This window comes from Anopheles marshallii, chromosome 2, assembly GCF_943734725.1.
Source record: "Anopheles marshallii chromosome 2, idAnoMarsDA_429_01, whole genome shotgun sequence".
NCBI classification, from domain to species: domain Eukaryota; kingdom Metazoa; phylum Arthropoda; class Insecta; order Diptera; family Culicidae; genus Anopheles; species Anopheles marshallii.
Window position 1 is genome coordinate 62,572,742 of NC_071326.1, and position 16,210 is coordinate 62,588,951.

The 16,210-nt window shown below is 39.3% G+C and overlaps 3 protein-coding genes across 3 annotated transcripts; 1 reads left to right on the top strand and 2 right to left on the bottom strand.

Moving 5' to 3' along the window:
* Window positions 1–4,968: 4,968 nt before the first annotated feature.
* LOC128708173 (alpha-L-iduronidase) lies at window positions 4,969–7,892 on the bottom strand. Its single transcript, XM_053803133.1, has 7 exons — window positions 7,534–7,892; window positions 6,955–7,136; window positions 6,783–6,878; window positions 6,386–6,716; window positions 5,462–6,298; window positions 5,207–5,391; window positions 4,969–5,078 (listed from the first exon to the last, which is right to left on the bottom strand). Exons 1-7 carry the CDS (start codon window positions 7,890–7,892, stop codon window positions 4,969–4,971), a joined length of 2,100 nt encoding a protein of 699 aa, XP_053659108.1.
* Window positions 7,893–7,987: 95 nt separating this feature from the next.
* Window positions 7,988–8,939, bottom strand: LOC128707543 (PRADC1-like protein). Its single transcript, XM_053802500.1, has 3 exons — window positions 8,813–8,939; window positions 8,474–8,729; window positions 7,988–8,282 (listed from the first exon to the last, which is right to left on the bottom strand). The coding sequence occupies exons 1-3, from the start codon at window positions 8,937–8,939 to the stop codon at window positions 7,988–7,990; spliced, it is 678 nt and encodes a 225-aa protein (XP_053658475.1).
* Window positions 8,940–14,660: 5,721 nt separating this feature from the next.
* Window positions 14,661–15,515, top strand: LOC128708653 (antigen 5 like allergen Cul n 1-like). The gene is made up of 2 exons (XM_053803631.1): window positions 14,661–14,942; window positions 15,024–15,515. Exons 1-2 carry the CDS (start codon window positions 14,661–14,663, stop codon window positions 15,513–15,515), a joined length of 774 nt encoding a protein of 257 aa, XP_053659606.1.
* The last annotated feature ends 695 nt before the right edge of the window (window positions 15,516–16,210 follow it).

The following is a 16,210-nucleotide window of genomic DNA, read 5'->3' on the forward strand; positions in this document are numbered from 1 at the left end:
GTGGAATTCCACAAACGACATGCTTGCTGGATTTTTAAAAAATAAAGAACCATTACTTTCTTGTTTGGTAATATTAAATATTCATAGCAAGTTGCAAGAAAAAGATTGGGTTATTATGAAACAAGCAATTTCGGTACTAGAGCTATTTAATTTGGCAACTACTGAAGTATCTGCGAAGAAAACAGTTACTCTTTCAAAAATGGGTGTAATATGTCGAATTTTAATTGCAGAGTTAAGGAAAACACAGAATGACCCAAATTTTATTGAAGTGCGAATTTTGGTTCAAACGTTGTTAAAAAAAACTCAAAGATAATAATATTGTGGTGGAAGCGATATTTTTGGATCCTAGATATAAGCAGGAAGGATTCATGGAAGATGCAGAATTATTTAAAAAAAACGTACGAAAGAATAATACAAATAATCATTGACGACCAAACCCAAAACCAACCCCAATGCGTACAAATTAGTTCTGCAAACACTGCTGAACCTGATCAAGAAATAGTTAATCGCTTGTGGGCCAATTACGACTCAAAATTAGGCAATAGGGAAACAACGTTGCATCCTGAAGCCAATGTAACCCGCGAGGTAGAAAATTTTATGAAAAATATTTCTTTAACCAGAAATGCCGATCCTCTTAACTGGTGGAAGCAAAATAAAATATTTTATCCCAACTTATATAATCTCATGCTGAAACGGTTGTGTGTTCGAGCTACATCTGTTCCATGTGAGAGAATTTTCTCTAAAACAGGGCAAATTTCCACCAAGCGTAGAAATAGATTAAAGTCCAAAAAAATCGAAGAATTGATTTTTCTGAATTACAATTACGGTAGGTAAGAATTTCTTTTGAAATGTGGGTGTACGTTACCATAATACAAAGAACACATTTTTTATTAACCTTGCTGATAAAGATATTTTTTCCTGCGAGTCCGTCTTCCGTGTTACCTCAAATTTTCTTGAGTTTCGAAATCTTTCGAAGACATGTTATCCATATCCGATGACGGTCTGAAGCAACGCTTAGCCACAAAATCAAAGACCAGAACATATATCAGAACATAGAACATAGAAAGACCAGAGCATATACACCAATATTACCAGAAGAAAGCAACAGCTATGCTGCAACTAAATGAGTTTTCGACTCTGATCATTACGTGTCGTTTACTTTCCGGAACCGCGACTATTTTCGCAAACACCCTTTACAACTCACTTTAGCATTTGGTAAATTTGGTGCACCAGGTTGCACCAGCCGTCTCGGACGGTCTGTCGAGGCGTCTCGTGGTGGCATGTCTGCAGCTGAACAGGCTGCAGTCCTAGAGATGAAGCTTGCCACCCGTTAGCTCAATGGAGAGCTGAAAGGAAGATTCGGGGACGGCCCATTCGGAACTAGAGAAGAAAAACCTTCTGGATAGGTTGAAGAGGAAAGAGAATAATATCGAAAGAGGTTTCGGGTAGCGAATTCAAATAAAAGATAGAGGTGCTGTATGCACGGGACAGAGGCCTTTATAGGCATTTGACTCCCACTCACAAGACCTCTCGTGGGGCAGTACAGTGGGAAACCATTTTGTTATAAACAATTGTTGGTCAATAAAATACCCACTAACAAAAAAAAAACACATGGAACCTTCCAGGTAACCTCGTTCCTTAGAGGTCGTATGCATTTTCCAAACCGAGGATGAACTTGTCTGTTCAATCCTGTATCAAAAGGTATTCTTCCTGTCTGCCTGAAGAATTCCGCTGCGAAGCGACAAAATATTCTGCAAAGAATCGATACACAAATTAAAGTGTTTTAATCGTTCTTCTATAAACCTGCCCGAAGCTGCCTTGGCAACGAAATGGATAATATTAGACATGATATTAGACAGTTCAGTCAGTACACAGGTGTAGTGACCTGTTTCGAATTTTTGGTAATTGAAGGTATGATCTCATCTAACCTATCAACAATCGATAAGAGTTGCCGTTCGTATTTTTTTTTCGAAACAATCTTACATGACGAGAAACTTTGGGCACGGGATCATACGAGCAAGTTTTGTCACAAGTTTGTCTTTTTGTTGATCCTCTGATGTTACAATAACAATAACCGCAACGTATGAACCAACTAAGATCGTGATTACTTTTATAGTAGGATCATGTAAAGCTTCAAATCCATCAAATCATTGTACAACTCATAAAACCCATCAGTATCCACATATTTACGGAATGCCAATATTGAACGTGTTACGCAAATCTACTTCAATATAACAGTACTTAAAGCGTGACGTATCAAGATATTCTGTTAAGGGACTCGTGAATTTTGCGTTAGCAACTGTGGCTATCAATATTTCATTAATAAATCTTGGAACGACTAGGCACGTCAAGGACTCTTCATCGCATTAGAAAATAAAGTTTGTAACCTGTCAATAACTACTCCAGAGCTACACCAGTTTGGCATCTCTTCCTATAAAATTCAACATCGTTAAGTGAATAGCTAATAAGTATGAGTGATTCATGGAATTTCTCTAGTTTTCTGTCTACTGTTTCTTCTTTTGAAATCCCATATGAAAATGATTTACCCTTTCTTCATTACTTCTTCATACCCTTCACAACATCTAATGTATCGTCATCCCCTAATTTTATATACGCTTTACTAAACTATGTTCTAAATTTTTGATTTGGAAAAGCTGTAAAGGATTGAAGAAACCTTCTTTAAAACTAAAGTTATTACTTAATTCAGTGCTATGCGCAGGGTCTGACGAATCCACACACTTATTTATCAACGAGGCAAATGTGCAGTACAATCCGAAGCAATTACTACAGCTCCGTTAAACACATGTTTTGTCATTACCCTTTTTTCAACTTCGGCTGTTTTCAGCTGCTGTGTTGTGATTCATTTGATTATAGGTTGCTCTAATATCATAGCAGAACTGTACACCATCGTTAGTTTTACTTCGAAAATCCATTAAAAAGTTGTATAAACTTTCAACCAACAATCTAATTGTGCACACAGAGTATGGATAGCAGCCTCTAGTTGTTGGTGAACTTTAATAAATGGGATGAAATATCTTGTCGTCGAAAACGAGAATTTCTAGTTGTTCTCAGAAGTAACATACCCTTCCGCAAGTATTGACTTTTTGTTCTATTCCGTGTTTGGCCTAAACACTGCCGATACCTGCTGATGATCGTGGCGAACGGTAGTGCTGTATAACTTCATCGAAATCTTTAACAGCAGAATCAACAGCATTGCGATCACAAAGTCAAAATCGCGCTCCTCCTGAAACATTCGGAAGCGCACAAACACAATCACTAATCGAAAATTAATACGCAAGACGAACCTTGAACCTCGATCGATACTTACATAGAACGAGAATGATGTGGCCATCACAGCCAGCATGTGATCATAGCCATCACAAATCCAATATCACGCACCTCCTGAAATATCGAGAACACACATAACAAAATCACTAACCCTACTTTACAACACGCCATGCAGGTTGTAGCTGCTTCTACAGATACTTACATGGAACAAATAATGATAAGCCACATACATGCTGATGCTTCTCGCTAGTGTTTCATCGTAGCGTTTGCAAGGCCCGGTAAATTGTAGTTACAATGTTACATTTAAGGGAGATGCGGTACTTCTGCAATTGATCGCAAATGAAACTAGAAGGGTACACTCTTTTTCGGCGAATGATGAAATATTTTCCTCCAATTCAGAAAGCCACTCACCGGAACGATGACCGAATTATTGTTGTAGGAAGTACGAATCGATTTCATTCCTGCAATACGCTACGCTCACTTTGATGACCCCGCGATCCGGCAACATCTCAAAATGTTTTAGTTGAGTGTTGATGCTGGCTTAAAAAATACAGGATAGAATTTCACTCATAGCGTGCGTATTCGCTTGCGGAATTCGCTTAAAAATGGCTGATGACAGTTCGAGGAAGATAATTACCCAGTGAAAAATTTACGAATATCAAATAAGAAAAATCATGAATAAAGGTCGTGCATCCACACTGTGCAACTCCATCGGACATTCTAATGGTGATTATTTTTAAACCTGTTCCAGTCAACCGGCTTATTTGTCAGATTCTAGAATTACCATTGACTTGAAATTCATTTGTGTAACTAAATCATAGGCAAAAGATTTTTGGGTAAAAGATTTTTGTAGTCCCCCCCTACAGGGTTTGAAGCTACCCTGGACATGTGTGTTGCACTATGGAATCGAGCTGGTCATGGCATTGTTAAAATACAAATATTATTATGTTGTTTAATATGTTTTCATTTTTGTTTCCGTGGCTGTAATAGTTAAAAACAATGATGGTTATGAAAATTATGAAAAATTAAGGAAATATTTAAAAAATATAAAACTATCAGCGATTAACTTCTAGAATATTAATGATTTCAGGAGAGTTATCATAGAGTTAACAGCATAACATCATTTTAAACCTTTGCTAAATTTATTAGGAATATTCCCTTGCATAAATGTTTACTACATCTTTAGATAAATTATAATAAAAATGTCATGCTTCACGAGAATAAAATCTTTAAGTAGTAATGCTCTTAATTTATAATAAAATACAACAAACCCTATGGGGGGTACTACAAAAAATCTTTCGCCAAATCCACAAAATACCATAAAACTTTACTGGCAAGATCGTTCAGACTAAAATTGAAAACAAAAACAGTAAAGGAAAATGAAATGGATGAAAATGCCAATATTTTACAAGGTATAATGGAAAGAACACGAATTGTAAGATAACACAAGAACGATATAGATTGCTATAAAAAAAATAAAAGCTTTTCAGGTGGGGCTGAATTCCAGATGAAAAAATTCTAATATATAGAAGTGGTGAGGGGTCTGTAGATTTTTTTTTAGATAACACAAGAACGATATAGATTGCTATAAAAAAAATAAAAGCTTTTCAGGTGGGGCTGAATTCCAGATGAAAAAATTCTAATATATAGAAGTGGTGAGGGGTCTGTAGATTTACCTGGTTAAGTGGTACCACCAATCCCACCGTAATATGTGGTTTTTGAAAATGATCCTCTCCGACCAAAAATATCCACAGCACGCACTTTGTAATATCCGATTACTCCAGAAGATACTGTTGGATAAGGGAAGATTGCATAACTTTCGATGTATTAATATCGGTAAGTGATTATTCTATTTCCTTTTCTTATGGTATGGTAATGGCTATTTAAAAATTAAAAATAAAACATAGACTACACTCACCTTTTTCATTATGCTCTTCTGCACGAAAACTTATGTTGCTTGCATATTGATAAAACATGAAGGGAGTATGTTTCGCCATGTTTATGTGGCGCCATTTGCGTTTATCATTTTGTTTAAGACCTTTTTCAACTGCTGCAGTTCTGAACGCTGCAGATTTGTACCACACTTCGTACGTCTGAATACACCTAGGTAGTATAACAGAACACAACAGTTGGTAATGAAGATGTTAAGCAATATTCTACAACTAATACATACCGACACTTTGCATGTTTTCTCGTTGATAACTTCCAATAGACTAACACTTCGTCTCGAAACACCTCCCTAATACGCACATTCTGCACTCGGCCCGGTGCAGTGTGATCTTCAATGCACACCCTTATGCTTACAATCCATGGACCACACAAGTTTAAGGAGATGTCTATACTAGATGTCCCTCCAAATTTTACAACCCTAGAACCACTATGCAAAACGCTTGGTAGCTGCATTTCACGCATTGCAGCCAATTGTTCCGTTGACGGAAAGGGTGGTTTTCCTTGCTTGTGCCACAATTGAAACGGGTCATTGCGACCACTCTGAACGACTTCTATCAGATAGCTAATGCGACACACCATCGATGAGCGAACAGGACAAAACATGTCGCAAGGAATGGTTACATTTAAATGCGATCGTTGGACCCACATCGGGAAGCTATCGTTGGAGCGTGATGCCATGAGACATAAATATGAACGTTGTTTATCCACCGAAACTACATAAGAAACGTTTCCTTCAACGTATTGAGTTGGCTCAGCAAACGGTGCCAAGTTGGCAAGCATTCCCAGGACGGAAAAAACTGGTTTTACGATAAATTGCACATGTGGCGGATTTGTAAGATTCATCTGGAACCGGGCAAAGAGTGTACGCTGCTCGAACACATACGGATAGTAGCTAAGAAATGCATTATCATGAGACAGAAACAGCAAACGTCGTCCAAATGTATCACCCGCTGCAATTGTTGACCAGTGTTGAGTGACGATCGAAAATAGCATAGCAGCGTAACGCACATCCGCCTGAAAAGGACGAGCAGTAGACCATCCGGCTATTGGATCGGCTTCACTAAAGTTCAGCAACATAAAAAGCAGTGTTGTAAGTCTGTGTAATTGAATGTTGATTCATATTTCGATATTATTCGCACATACTCACTCGTTGGCAAACTTAAGGCGTCCGACATTTGGATAACTTTTCAACATTTCCTCAAACAGCTGGCGCCCACCGTCCAATACTTCCGATGCCCAACGCCCGTTCCCTTTACGATGGAAGGTGATCGTATCAAAAGGACAGTCAACGGTAGTGTTGGAATTGCAAATTTTCAGCACAGACCAACAGAACGGATGATGTTCGATGGATTTAAAAAGACCCGCCGGACCGTACAACGGAAACAATTTTCCCTTCGAGCTCATATTCTGCCTAGCATTGATATCTTCTGTGATAATATGTAAACCCTTCGTGATGGCAAAAACATAGGATAGATATTCTGAAATGATATAATAGATTGATTACTTAACTAATGAAACTAAACGTTCACACCATGCTGAATTACCTTTCACAGTGAAATTTAACAAATTGTAGCCATGTAGGTCCGGTTCATTCCACGTTTCGAATCGCCACTCCTTCAAGTACTGTATACCGTACCGGTCTAAGAAAACAGAACACAACCAAATGATGAGAATGTGTGGATCCATATTGTAGGCACGTGTAAATGTCTAGCTAACTTGCGTATCTTCCCACCAGTTGCTGCACCACATCAAACCAAAAAGCTGGTGAATAAGGTTGCCCCGAGCCATTTGGTATACCCATGAGCTCGAACCCGGGATAAAGATGAAGATTATGAAGATGATCCAACAACGCATCCAACTCGGTAAAGTTGTACCGAAACTGTTCCTGTTTCTTGGAACTGAAACGAATGAAATATTTGACAAAAGGGGGACACAATGAGGCATGATATTTCGTTGCGAAATTGTAATTGTTGTACATGAATTAATGTTAAATTTCTTTCAGAGCAATCCTTGACATATTGTTTAAAAGAAAATATTTCATTAAATGAATATATTTTACAACAAAGTTATCACAATCTGATGTACGCTTTCTGTCAGTTGTTCTACACTTTAGGGCATCTGGAGGAGATCGACCTAAGCGAAGTGGTCATCGCTTCAGAAGAAATTTTGAACCAATTGTAAGCGTGCCAATGAAACTAATTGTCATAATATAGTAATATTAGAAATTGAAAAGATTCTCCTAACTTTTTTTCGCCCTTCTGACAAATTATATTGCCATATACGTCCCAAACTTACACTTCGAGCAGCTCTAAAAGCCAATGGATCCGCACATGGCTTATACCACGATTCGGCAACGAGGCAATCAACTCCAGATTCATCATTGAGTCTCTCGATCGCCAAAAGATTCCACTTGTGTTTCGTGGCTCCGGTGGACATAATCCAGTACTGGTCCAAAAGGGTTTCATACGTCGAACGGTAGTAGCTAGTTCTTCTCGTGCAAGTTGTATTGAGCTATAGTTAAGTTCTGCTGTAGTAACCGATGAACTGCAACTAACAATAACCACGTGGCTCTCCATTGAGAAGAGATATGATAGTAATATTTTCTTCAACAGCAGCATAATCAGCAGTGGCAGCATCCACATTGTATCAGTCATTTTTCTGTTCCACACTGGGATTGGTTTCATAATCCATTTACATTCGTTACTCTTCGGCGCCATATCATATCGGTACTGTCGAGCAGTTTATACGCTCACCATGGTAACCAAGGAGGTTGATTGATCATATGGGGCTGTATGAACGTGAGGTTCACGGGAATGTTGACAATCGCGTACGGTAGATTCATCTTTTTAAGCGTTTGTCGGATAATGATTCCGTTCTTGCCATGTAAAAATCCCGCTGGGATATTCGTATCGCGATCGGTATTATCATGCACCATTTCAATGTAGTAATCAAAGTCATCTATCTCCGTGTCGTACTCTGTGACGATTATGGCTGCTCCACCAATCGCTTCTACATTGATCGCCTTCGTTAAAAAGGAACAATGGCTACAAGTAAAAAATTTATAAGCTAATATTAAAAACAATATGTAGAATAAAACAGAGATTTTAACTGTTGTAAAAAAAAACTGTACATCATTAACACATTCAAAACCGTGTCACAATCGTGCAAGGCGTTTTCCATTGATCATCATCCGAATTCGGGCCTATTAATTGACTGCTTTCTGCTTTATACGTACCCACGCTCGACGAGTGCGATACTCCCAATCAACTCTTTGGCATTCTCGAATTTCGTCGAACACGCATCCGCCGGTATTGCCGGTACTAGCTTCCCTTGTGGAGATTTATACGAAATTCCGAACGTTCCTCCGAAATCTTTAGCTGGTCGCAATCGGTACGTGTACTCCAGGGCAGATGGTTCTAAAATTTCGAAAAATACATCTCCCGCAATTATGTCCTGCGTTCGTACGCCATCGCTCATGTGAAGGTTGTTTGCTACAGAAAAACGAAAATCAGTAGCACACAATGTAAGTGAACATACAGATCAAGGCCATCAATCTTGTGTCGTAAATACATACCACCACACCAGACGTACGATATTAAAGCCAGCCAGCAGATCGTGCTAGCACCAAATTGTAGTCCCATCTGTCGATGCCATATTCCAAATACCTGAGGCACCACAACGGATAAAGCGTGCCGCGTCATTACGTTTCTTTCCAGTACCTTCTACAGTTAACCTACCAAAGCGGGGAGCAGCACGGTTTTTTTTGCGAATTTTCAATGTTCACAAACACCTCCAGCAAAACAAATGATCTACTATTAGAATGCGTTTTTTTTCCTCACTTACACGCCACGCATTAACTTCTTCACAAGGCAAAAGATAACACAAGCGAGTCCAATTTCTTGGCGTCGATTATCTTAAGATGATAATTCAACTTCGTGGACAGATTAGGGCAGTAGGAGAAGAGCAATTGATTAGCCGCAAACGTTGCGAAGTAATGAAATCGAAGCTGCAAACTTCGGTGCAAGCTGGGAAATAACTGATAATGCTTAATGATAACCCATTATTCTACAATACTTATGCTGTTGCATCGATATTGATTGCAAATTGTTCGACTACTTCACACGTTTTACCTCAATGTTTATAAACAATAGACCAGGTGTCAAATGGAGCGTTTGACAAATCTTGTTCGAACGCTTCAAACGATTTACATGCGTAATTAATGTTCGAAAACCGTTCGATTTTCATTTTTTATTTCGATAGCAACGCTTCATTACACGGTAGAAAATACGTTGTGTTGTGAAAGTTGTGAGACCAAACATCTTTGATGTGAAAAAGACCGCTTTCTGACGTCAGAATACAAGCAATATTCAACTTCACGATAGTGAGAATCCTCTTACTCACGCTCTGTTCTAATTCATTCACTAGTGAGTTGAATCGAAAATGTTCGCGTACATATGAGCTGTTCTAGTTCTAGCCAAAGTGAGTAAGGTAACCATGGGGGCTTATCCCGATAACAAAGTTTAGTGGCTTTGTTACAGAGTTCGATCTATACACTCCATCGTAATCAATTTCCATTTCAAACTGAATTCCAATAAAAAAAAAAGGCCAAAGTACAAAAGCGTGCTCGCTGGAACTCTCGACCTTCTATCTTCTCTCTTCGGTTTTCGTTCGGTTTGTAGCGACCAGAGCATCGAAATTAGCCAAGTCACGAAAAAGCGCCATCTAGCGCCAAATAGAGGGTACTAAACAAAATTATACTTGGGAAGTCGTCAGGGCAACCATGAGAACAATGTTTCTTGTTTTTAGGTTGGCCGAAACAAGAGACGCGGAAAAGTAGGACTAAAGGACAAGAATTTACGGAACGACTATTTCGCGGAACACACAACACAAAAGAACACATACCAAAGCATACGAGGTAACAGATGGACAAAAATTGGTATAAAAACGGAACCATGTCCGTACCAAAGATCAGTTATCGTTCAGCACTCCGACGAGGAGTTTCCGTCCAATCGTCAATCGAACACCGCAATAGTAAAGCAGTTGTTCCGCTGTGCATGGTATCCAACAACCAGGAAGAGTCAATTAAAGTAGGACCCAACTCCGGTTGGACACCTTAAAAGTTGATTGAGTTGAGTCGAAACCCAACTCTATGCCACTAGAAACGTTATACATATTCAAATTGAAATTCTTCTTAACACATACACAAAGAGTTTAGAGTAAAAATAAGAAAATTTATTATAATTCTTAATCAGTATTCATTGCATATCTTGCAATAACTCTATACTTTCCCCTCATGACAATTTTACACGTCCATCACACGCAGACCGTGCAGTACGTAGCACTAGTACACACTCCATTTCCTCATCCTTCTCGTGTATTTATCTTCCTTCTAATATAACCTTTTCGTTTAACCATTCCTATACTGCAACTATCTAAATATGATTAATTTCTTTTAATTTTTACTCGCCTTTTCGTTTATATATACTCGTCTAGAATCACGGAAAACATCCTTTTTCGGTTGTATCACTCAGTTCAATGTTGGCTTTCCACGCGACGGAGTGTGGAAGGGACGTGGCTTGTAGATTATTACATATTCCGATTCATTGAGCATCCCATTTCCACGGGAAAAACTACGGGCTGCAAGGGATTGTTTGGATATTGCTCTCTTGGCAGGAACGCAAATATTGTGTTAATCTTTTGCAGTTATACTAGGACTTTACTAGTCGGACAGTGACACCGCCAAATCATCTGAGGAAGGTATGGTATGCATGTTTCTAATATTTTGTACAATAGAGTAGCAACTACTTACAATTAAAAGAAATATCCTCAAAAATTTACATAACATTGAAATTGAAGTTTAAAGTACAGAGTAATCAATGTCCATCATCTCAGGATCGTGATCACTTGATGGATGAAACGTGATTGGATCAATTCGATTAATAATTACGCCCTTTTATAGATAAGCGTTGAATATATTGCTCTTCATGTTCGTAAGTGAAAGACTTCACGGTAAGGGTAGGAGACATAATAGAACCAATTCCTCATAAAATAGAAAAAAAAAGAAAGCACACGGTGTGTCCGTCAGTTTTTTCTTTAAGAAATATGTACACGGAAAAGAACATTTACGCCGTATACCTATCCTATCGGCTTGCAATAGCATTGTGGCGTGCAGGTGATTGTTGCGAAACCATTGTTAAAATAATTAATTTTTTAAAATAAATTTCATATTCCATATGTGGTGTAGTGCTACAAAACTGCGCAATATCGTCGGTATCATGACATTATGCGAGCATCAAATCGTTGCTGTAGGTACTTTAAGAAAGCAGTATCTACCGCTTAGCAACAAGAAACAATAAATTGAATGAAACTAAATTTAAACAATGTTATGATACAATCCAAGGCTTACCAAGCGCGAGATGACATATCTATACCTCGACACGGTGCTTGCAAACAATTTCATTACCAACATTCAACATATACCGACGGACACCATGTTTTGTCTACGCATTCGCTCGAAACATGCTTAATTACTATTGGAAGAAGAAATCGCACAAAACATCATGGTCAACGTAATGCTAAACGGCATTTTGCTTGAAATAGCAAATGTCTTACAAACAATCGACACATCCACTAAGCTTAACTATAAAACATTTTGGCAAACAACAACGGCAGCATGCTTGTTGACGTGAAATATTATTGTATACAAACTAGAAGGAATACTTAGTATGAACGTGAAGAATAGTGTTCAATTTCCACGCTTGGGGGAATCCCACCTGTTTATGTTAAATTAAGTTACAGTTTTGGTAGATTTAATTCTTGTTGTTCTACTCCGCATATTACGGCTGATACATACGTTCATCTTTTCCAACCAGGTTTGACTAATTAAACGGAGCGTTGCTACTTGCCTCGCAACTATATAGTTTTATTACGTGACCGTTATTTTAACAGAAACTTTATTAAACAAGCATGTTGTCGTTGGTTGGCGTTGCTTTTGGCGTTAGTAGAAGCTATAGTATAGTACAATTTCTGTTAAATTTAATCTCGTGTAACTATTCTGTTGCGAGCCATACAGCAACACGGGGGGAAAACAACACTAAGCAATTAAAAATGTACACAGTTTAACAACATTTAATTTGCTAGTTCCTTGCGCACGCACATCTATTGAACACGTATCAATATCTGCTTTAATAATACAGTTATCATAGGTATGCGCTACGACCTACCTATATCATACCATCCACTCGTGTCGTATCGAATTTCTACCATTATGAACCCATCCTTCTCAAGACATCATGTTTTGCCTACACCTGTTGGAATTAATCAAATTGATAGTACAAATGCATCTTTGCCATGGACATAGCAATTAGCTACTGATTTGTGTTTTTGTGCATTTCGAACATTTTCGTCTTTAAACAGATCGCTTAAAAATTATCTTAAAGTCCATCATGCGCATTACACTCCTTCCCGTATTTCGCAATAACAGATGTTGGCAGAACTTCTGGGACACTTGAAAGTAAGAGAACGAAACACTGTATGATCTAGCACAAATGCACCAAACAGTTGCCCTCTTCAATCGACCACACTACTAGCTGCTGCTGTTCCGGTAACTGCTGTGGCCGATACTGCTCGCACCGCCGCCGCTCGTTCCGGTTACGCTGCCGCTGATACTGTTGTACCGTGCCCTGAAGCCCGCCGCCCCCTGTCATGCGCCCAATCCATCGGAATACGAAGAAATGCTGCTCCTCGTTGAGCCCCCGACCTGCAACAGATGATGGTGGTGTACGTGCGGGTGTGGGTCGTGACCCTGCGGTGACTGGGGAGGCATCGGTACCAGGCTGTTGCCGTACAACTGCTCCATCTCTTCCAGCTGCTGGGCAAACGTTTCCTCGAGACGCTGCACAAATAACGATCAGTGATCGTTTCATTTGGCATACGGTACACGGTAAATGAGAAAGAAAGCAAGAACAACAATGTAAAAAAATAGTCAATTAAAATAAACTGTAATGCTGCGGACACTGCATCCGGTACCACAGAAAAAGACAATTGAAACGAAACCTTACAACCAACAAAATGAAATAAGAATATAAATGATTCAGATAAATGTGCACCGCTATTGACGAATTCATAATTGCTGATAAATAGTGTAAATTTATTAAAATGCAGTAAAAAGCATCAATGAACCAAACATAGTGTATATCGTCCCTCCATCACACCGTAATAAATTAACATAAAAGAACACACTCACAAAAAGTATGTGGAAGTTAAGAAACATATGTCAGCTTCATCTTAATTGCAAACCAGTATACCAGTCCCATAGACTATAATTAAATGTAATCAAATGGTATAAAATCTATCCTCTAAAACACTATTCTTTCTTGTTAAGTACGGGCCGAGTTAAACCTTTAAATTTCACGCACAAAACATTAGTTGTCTACAGGCTATAATACTGTCCACACCACATACATATATACATTCGAAAAGGAAGGAAGGGAAGGTAACGTGTGAGAGTGACGAATGATTATTATATGCACGTTTATGAAAATGACACATTCCATTTCAGGGGCACACGCATAATCGAGATTGAAATGCAAGCAATTGTGCTGCACCTTTCGCCTATAATCGATCGTTTAATAAGTGGAATGGCAAACAAATGATCTATCACTTCACGAACGCTAACCAATACACGGGTAGCAATATAGCCAGGCCCTTCAACTAGCAATTTAAGTAATTAAATATGAAAAAAAAAACAGTACACGGTTAAAAATATAACAATTTTCTATATGTAATACAAATAGGGCAAGACATTGGTAAAGGTATTATGGGATTTTAACGATCACACTTCGAAATGTCCAAATCATACTATTAAACCAGCTATCCGCTTATCATTTTAATAATTTTACAATTTGCATGGTACACTGTTGCAAACATGATGCAACGATCTGTCAATAAATGATCGTATTGTCCTATCTTTCCGTCCCCTCCGAAAGTGAAGGATGGCATGGAATTAATTTGACAAACCGCGGGCGATCGAAAGTCATCTGACTATACACAATAGATTTGCACGAGTAGTGATCTTGAATGTTAAGTGTTACTATTCTCCTATGGTCGGTTATCCTTCGACACCTGTAAACTCCAGGCCATAACCTTCCCAACGCGGGGCGCACGTTTCCACTATCAATCTTATCGTTTGGATCTGTGCGTTGCATCGATGACGTTAGCTCGCGGAAGCGTCCAATGGACAAGGTGTGTATTACACGAAGGGTGTCATAAGTAGAGTGTTATCCCCCTTGCTGTCGCACCTTCCGGACGGTCGGTTGCGCCAGAAACGCGTAAGCGAAAGATTTGAAGTGGATCAGCATCACAGCAGTTCACTCAGTACAGTGATAGCATCCGTTCCGAACGGAACGTTCTTAAAGAGAGATATGCAGTTCAATTTTATATTCTGGGCCTTGTTACTGCTGGCGGTTGGTGATGGGTTAGCGTTCGACTACTGTGCGGCTTCGGAAGAGCTATGCTCCATGCCCGGTACGCGTCACGTCGTTTGCAATGGCCGGAAATTTTCGCCTGCTTGCCTACATCCAAAGCTTATCAAGATGAAGCCCGAATATCAGGCCCAGATACTGGAGTACCATAACAGACTGCGCAATAATCTTGCTTGCGGATACTTTCGACGGTACGCTGAAGCAACCTCGATGGAACAGTTGGTAAGTTCAGACCTGCTATCTTTGCCCACATTTTTGCGTTATTTGTTAATAAGCTCATACCACGCACATGCTTTCCTATAGCACTGGGACAATAAACTCGCGCGCATGGCTGAATACAATGCGAGAACATGCAACTTTGAACACGATCAATGTCGAAACACGCGCAAATATCGCTCCGTTGGTCAAAATCTTGCCATCAATTGGTTCTACGGGATGAACGTTACTGTGTTGCAGGCATTGGACAAGTTTCAACGCCACTGGTTCTTGGAATACGGGAAAGGCCGTCAGAAAATGCTCGACCGTTACTCCCAACACTCGATTCAGGCCGGCATTGGACACTTCACACAAATGGTACACGCTAATACGCAGTACATCGGTTGTGCGATGGTACGCTTCCAAGGGATTCGGCAAGGGCTTCCGGTGACACAGTACTATCTAGTATGTAACTACTCCGAGGGCAATCTATACGAGCGGCCCGTCTATCGGAAGGGAAAACGGTGCAGCAAGTGCAAATACGGTTGCACCGACAACACGTCCTACAGATGTCTGTGCCGTTCGCTCGAGCGAAACTAGCAAAGAGTGTGTACTTCAAGCAGATCTTTTTTTAAGCAGCAGAGATCAATGCGATAGCTTCACTCGAGGGTTTGACGCCAGCAGTGCGAGTAGGAATTCTAACGATTCTAACGAGGAGGTACATTAGCAGATAAATCCAATAAATACTTGTTTTTGTTCTTGTACGTTCAAACATGTAATAAGTGTAATCAAAGCCTTGCATACAAAACCGATTATAAAGCTAATCGCGCAAAGGATGCTTACAATGTGTTTGCTAATGTTTCGTTGTCTACAGCAACAGCGACATTCACAAACATTCACCGACACACAATTATTTCACAGCATTTCACATACTCTGAAATAAAAAATATGCATTCAAAGCACCTTTGCAATGTTACAGAATACGTGAAAACAATCTCGAGTACTCACTTTATTCCATGGTTATATAGTAAGTAGGCAAATTCACTCTTTGCTTCTGAAGAGTACAATTTTCATCTTCAGTTATCTTTTCACATAACGTTTCGTTGATGCACATTATCCACACGTTTTATTAAATCCCATAGAAGAAAAGCAAATTAATCACATCACAAATCACAAATCACATCAAGCGAAACGAGTTATGTACGACCGAGCGGCACACTACACATCACGTGTGACTTGCGTTAGAATGACGATTAAAGCACGGTGAATAATCATTTCCAGAGCGCAACAGCAGC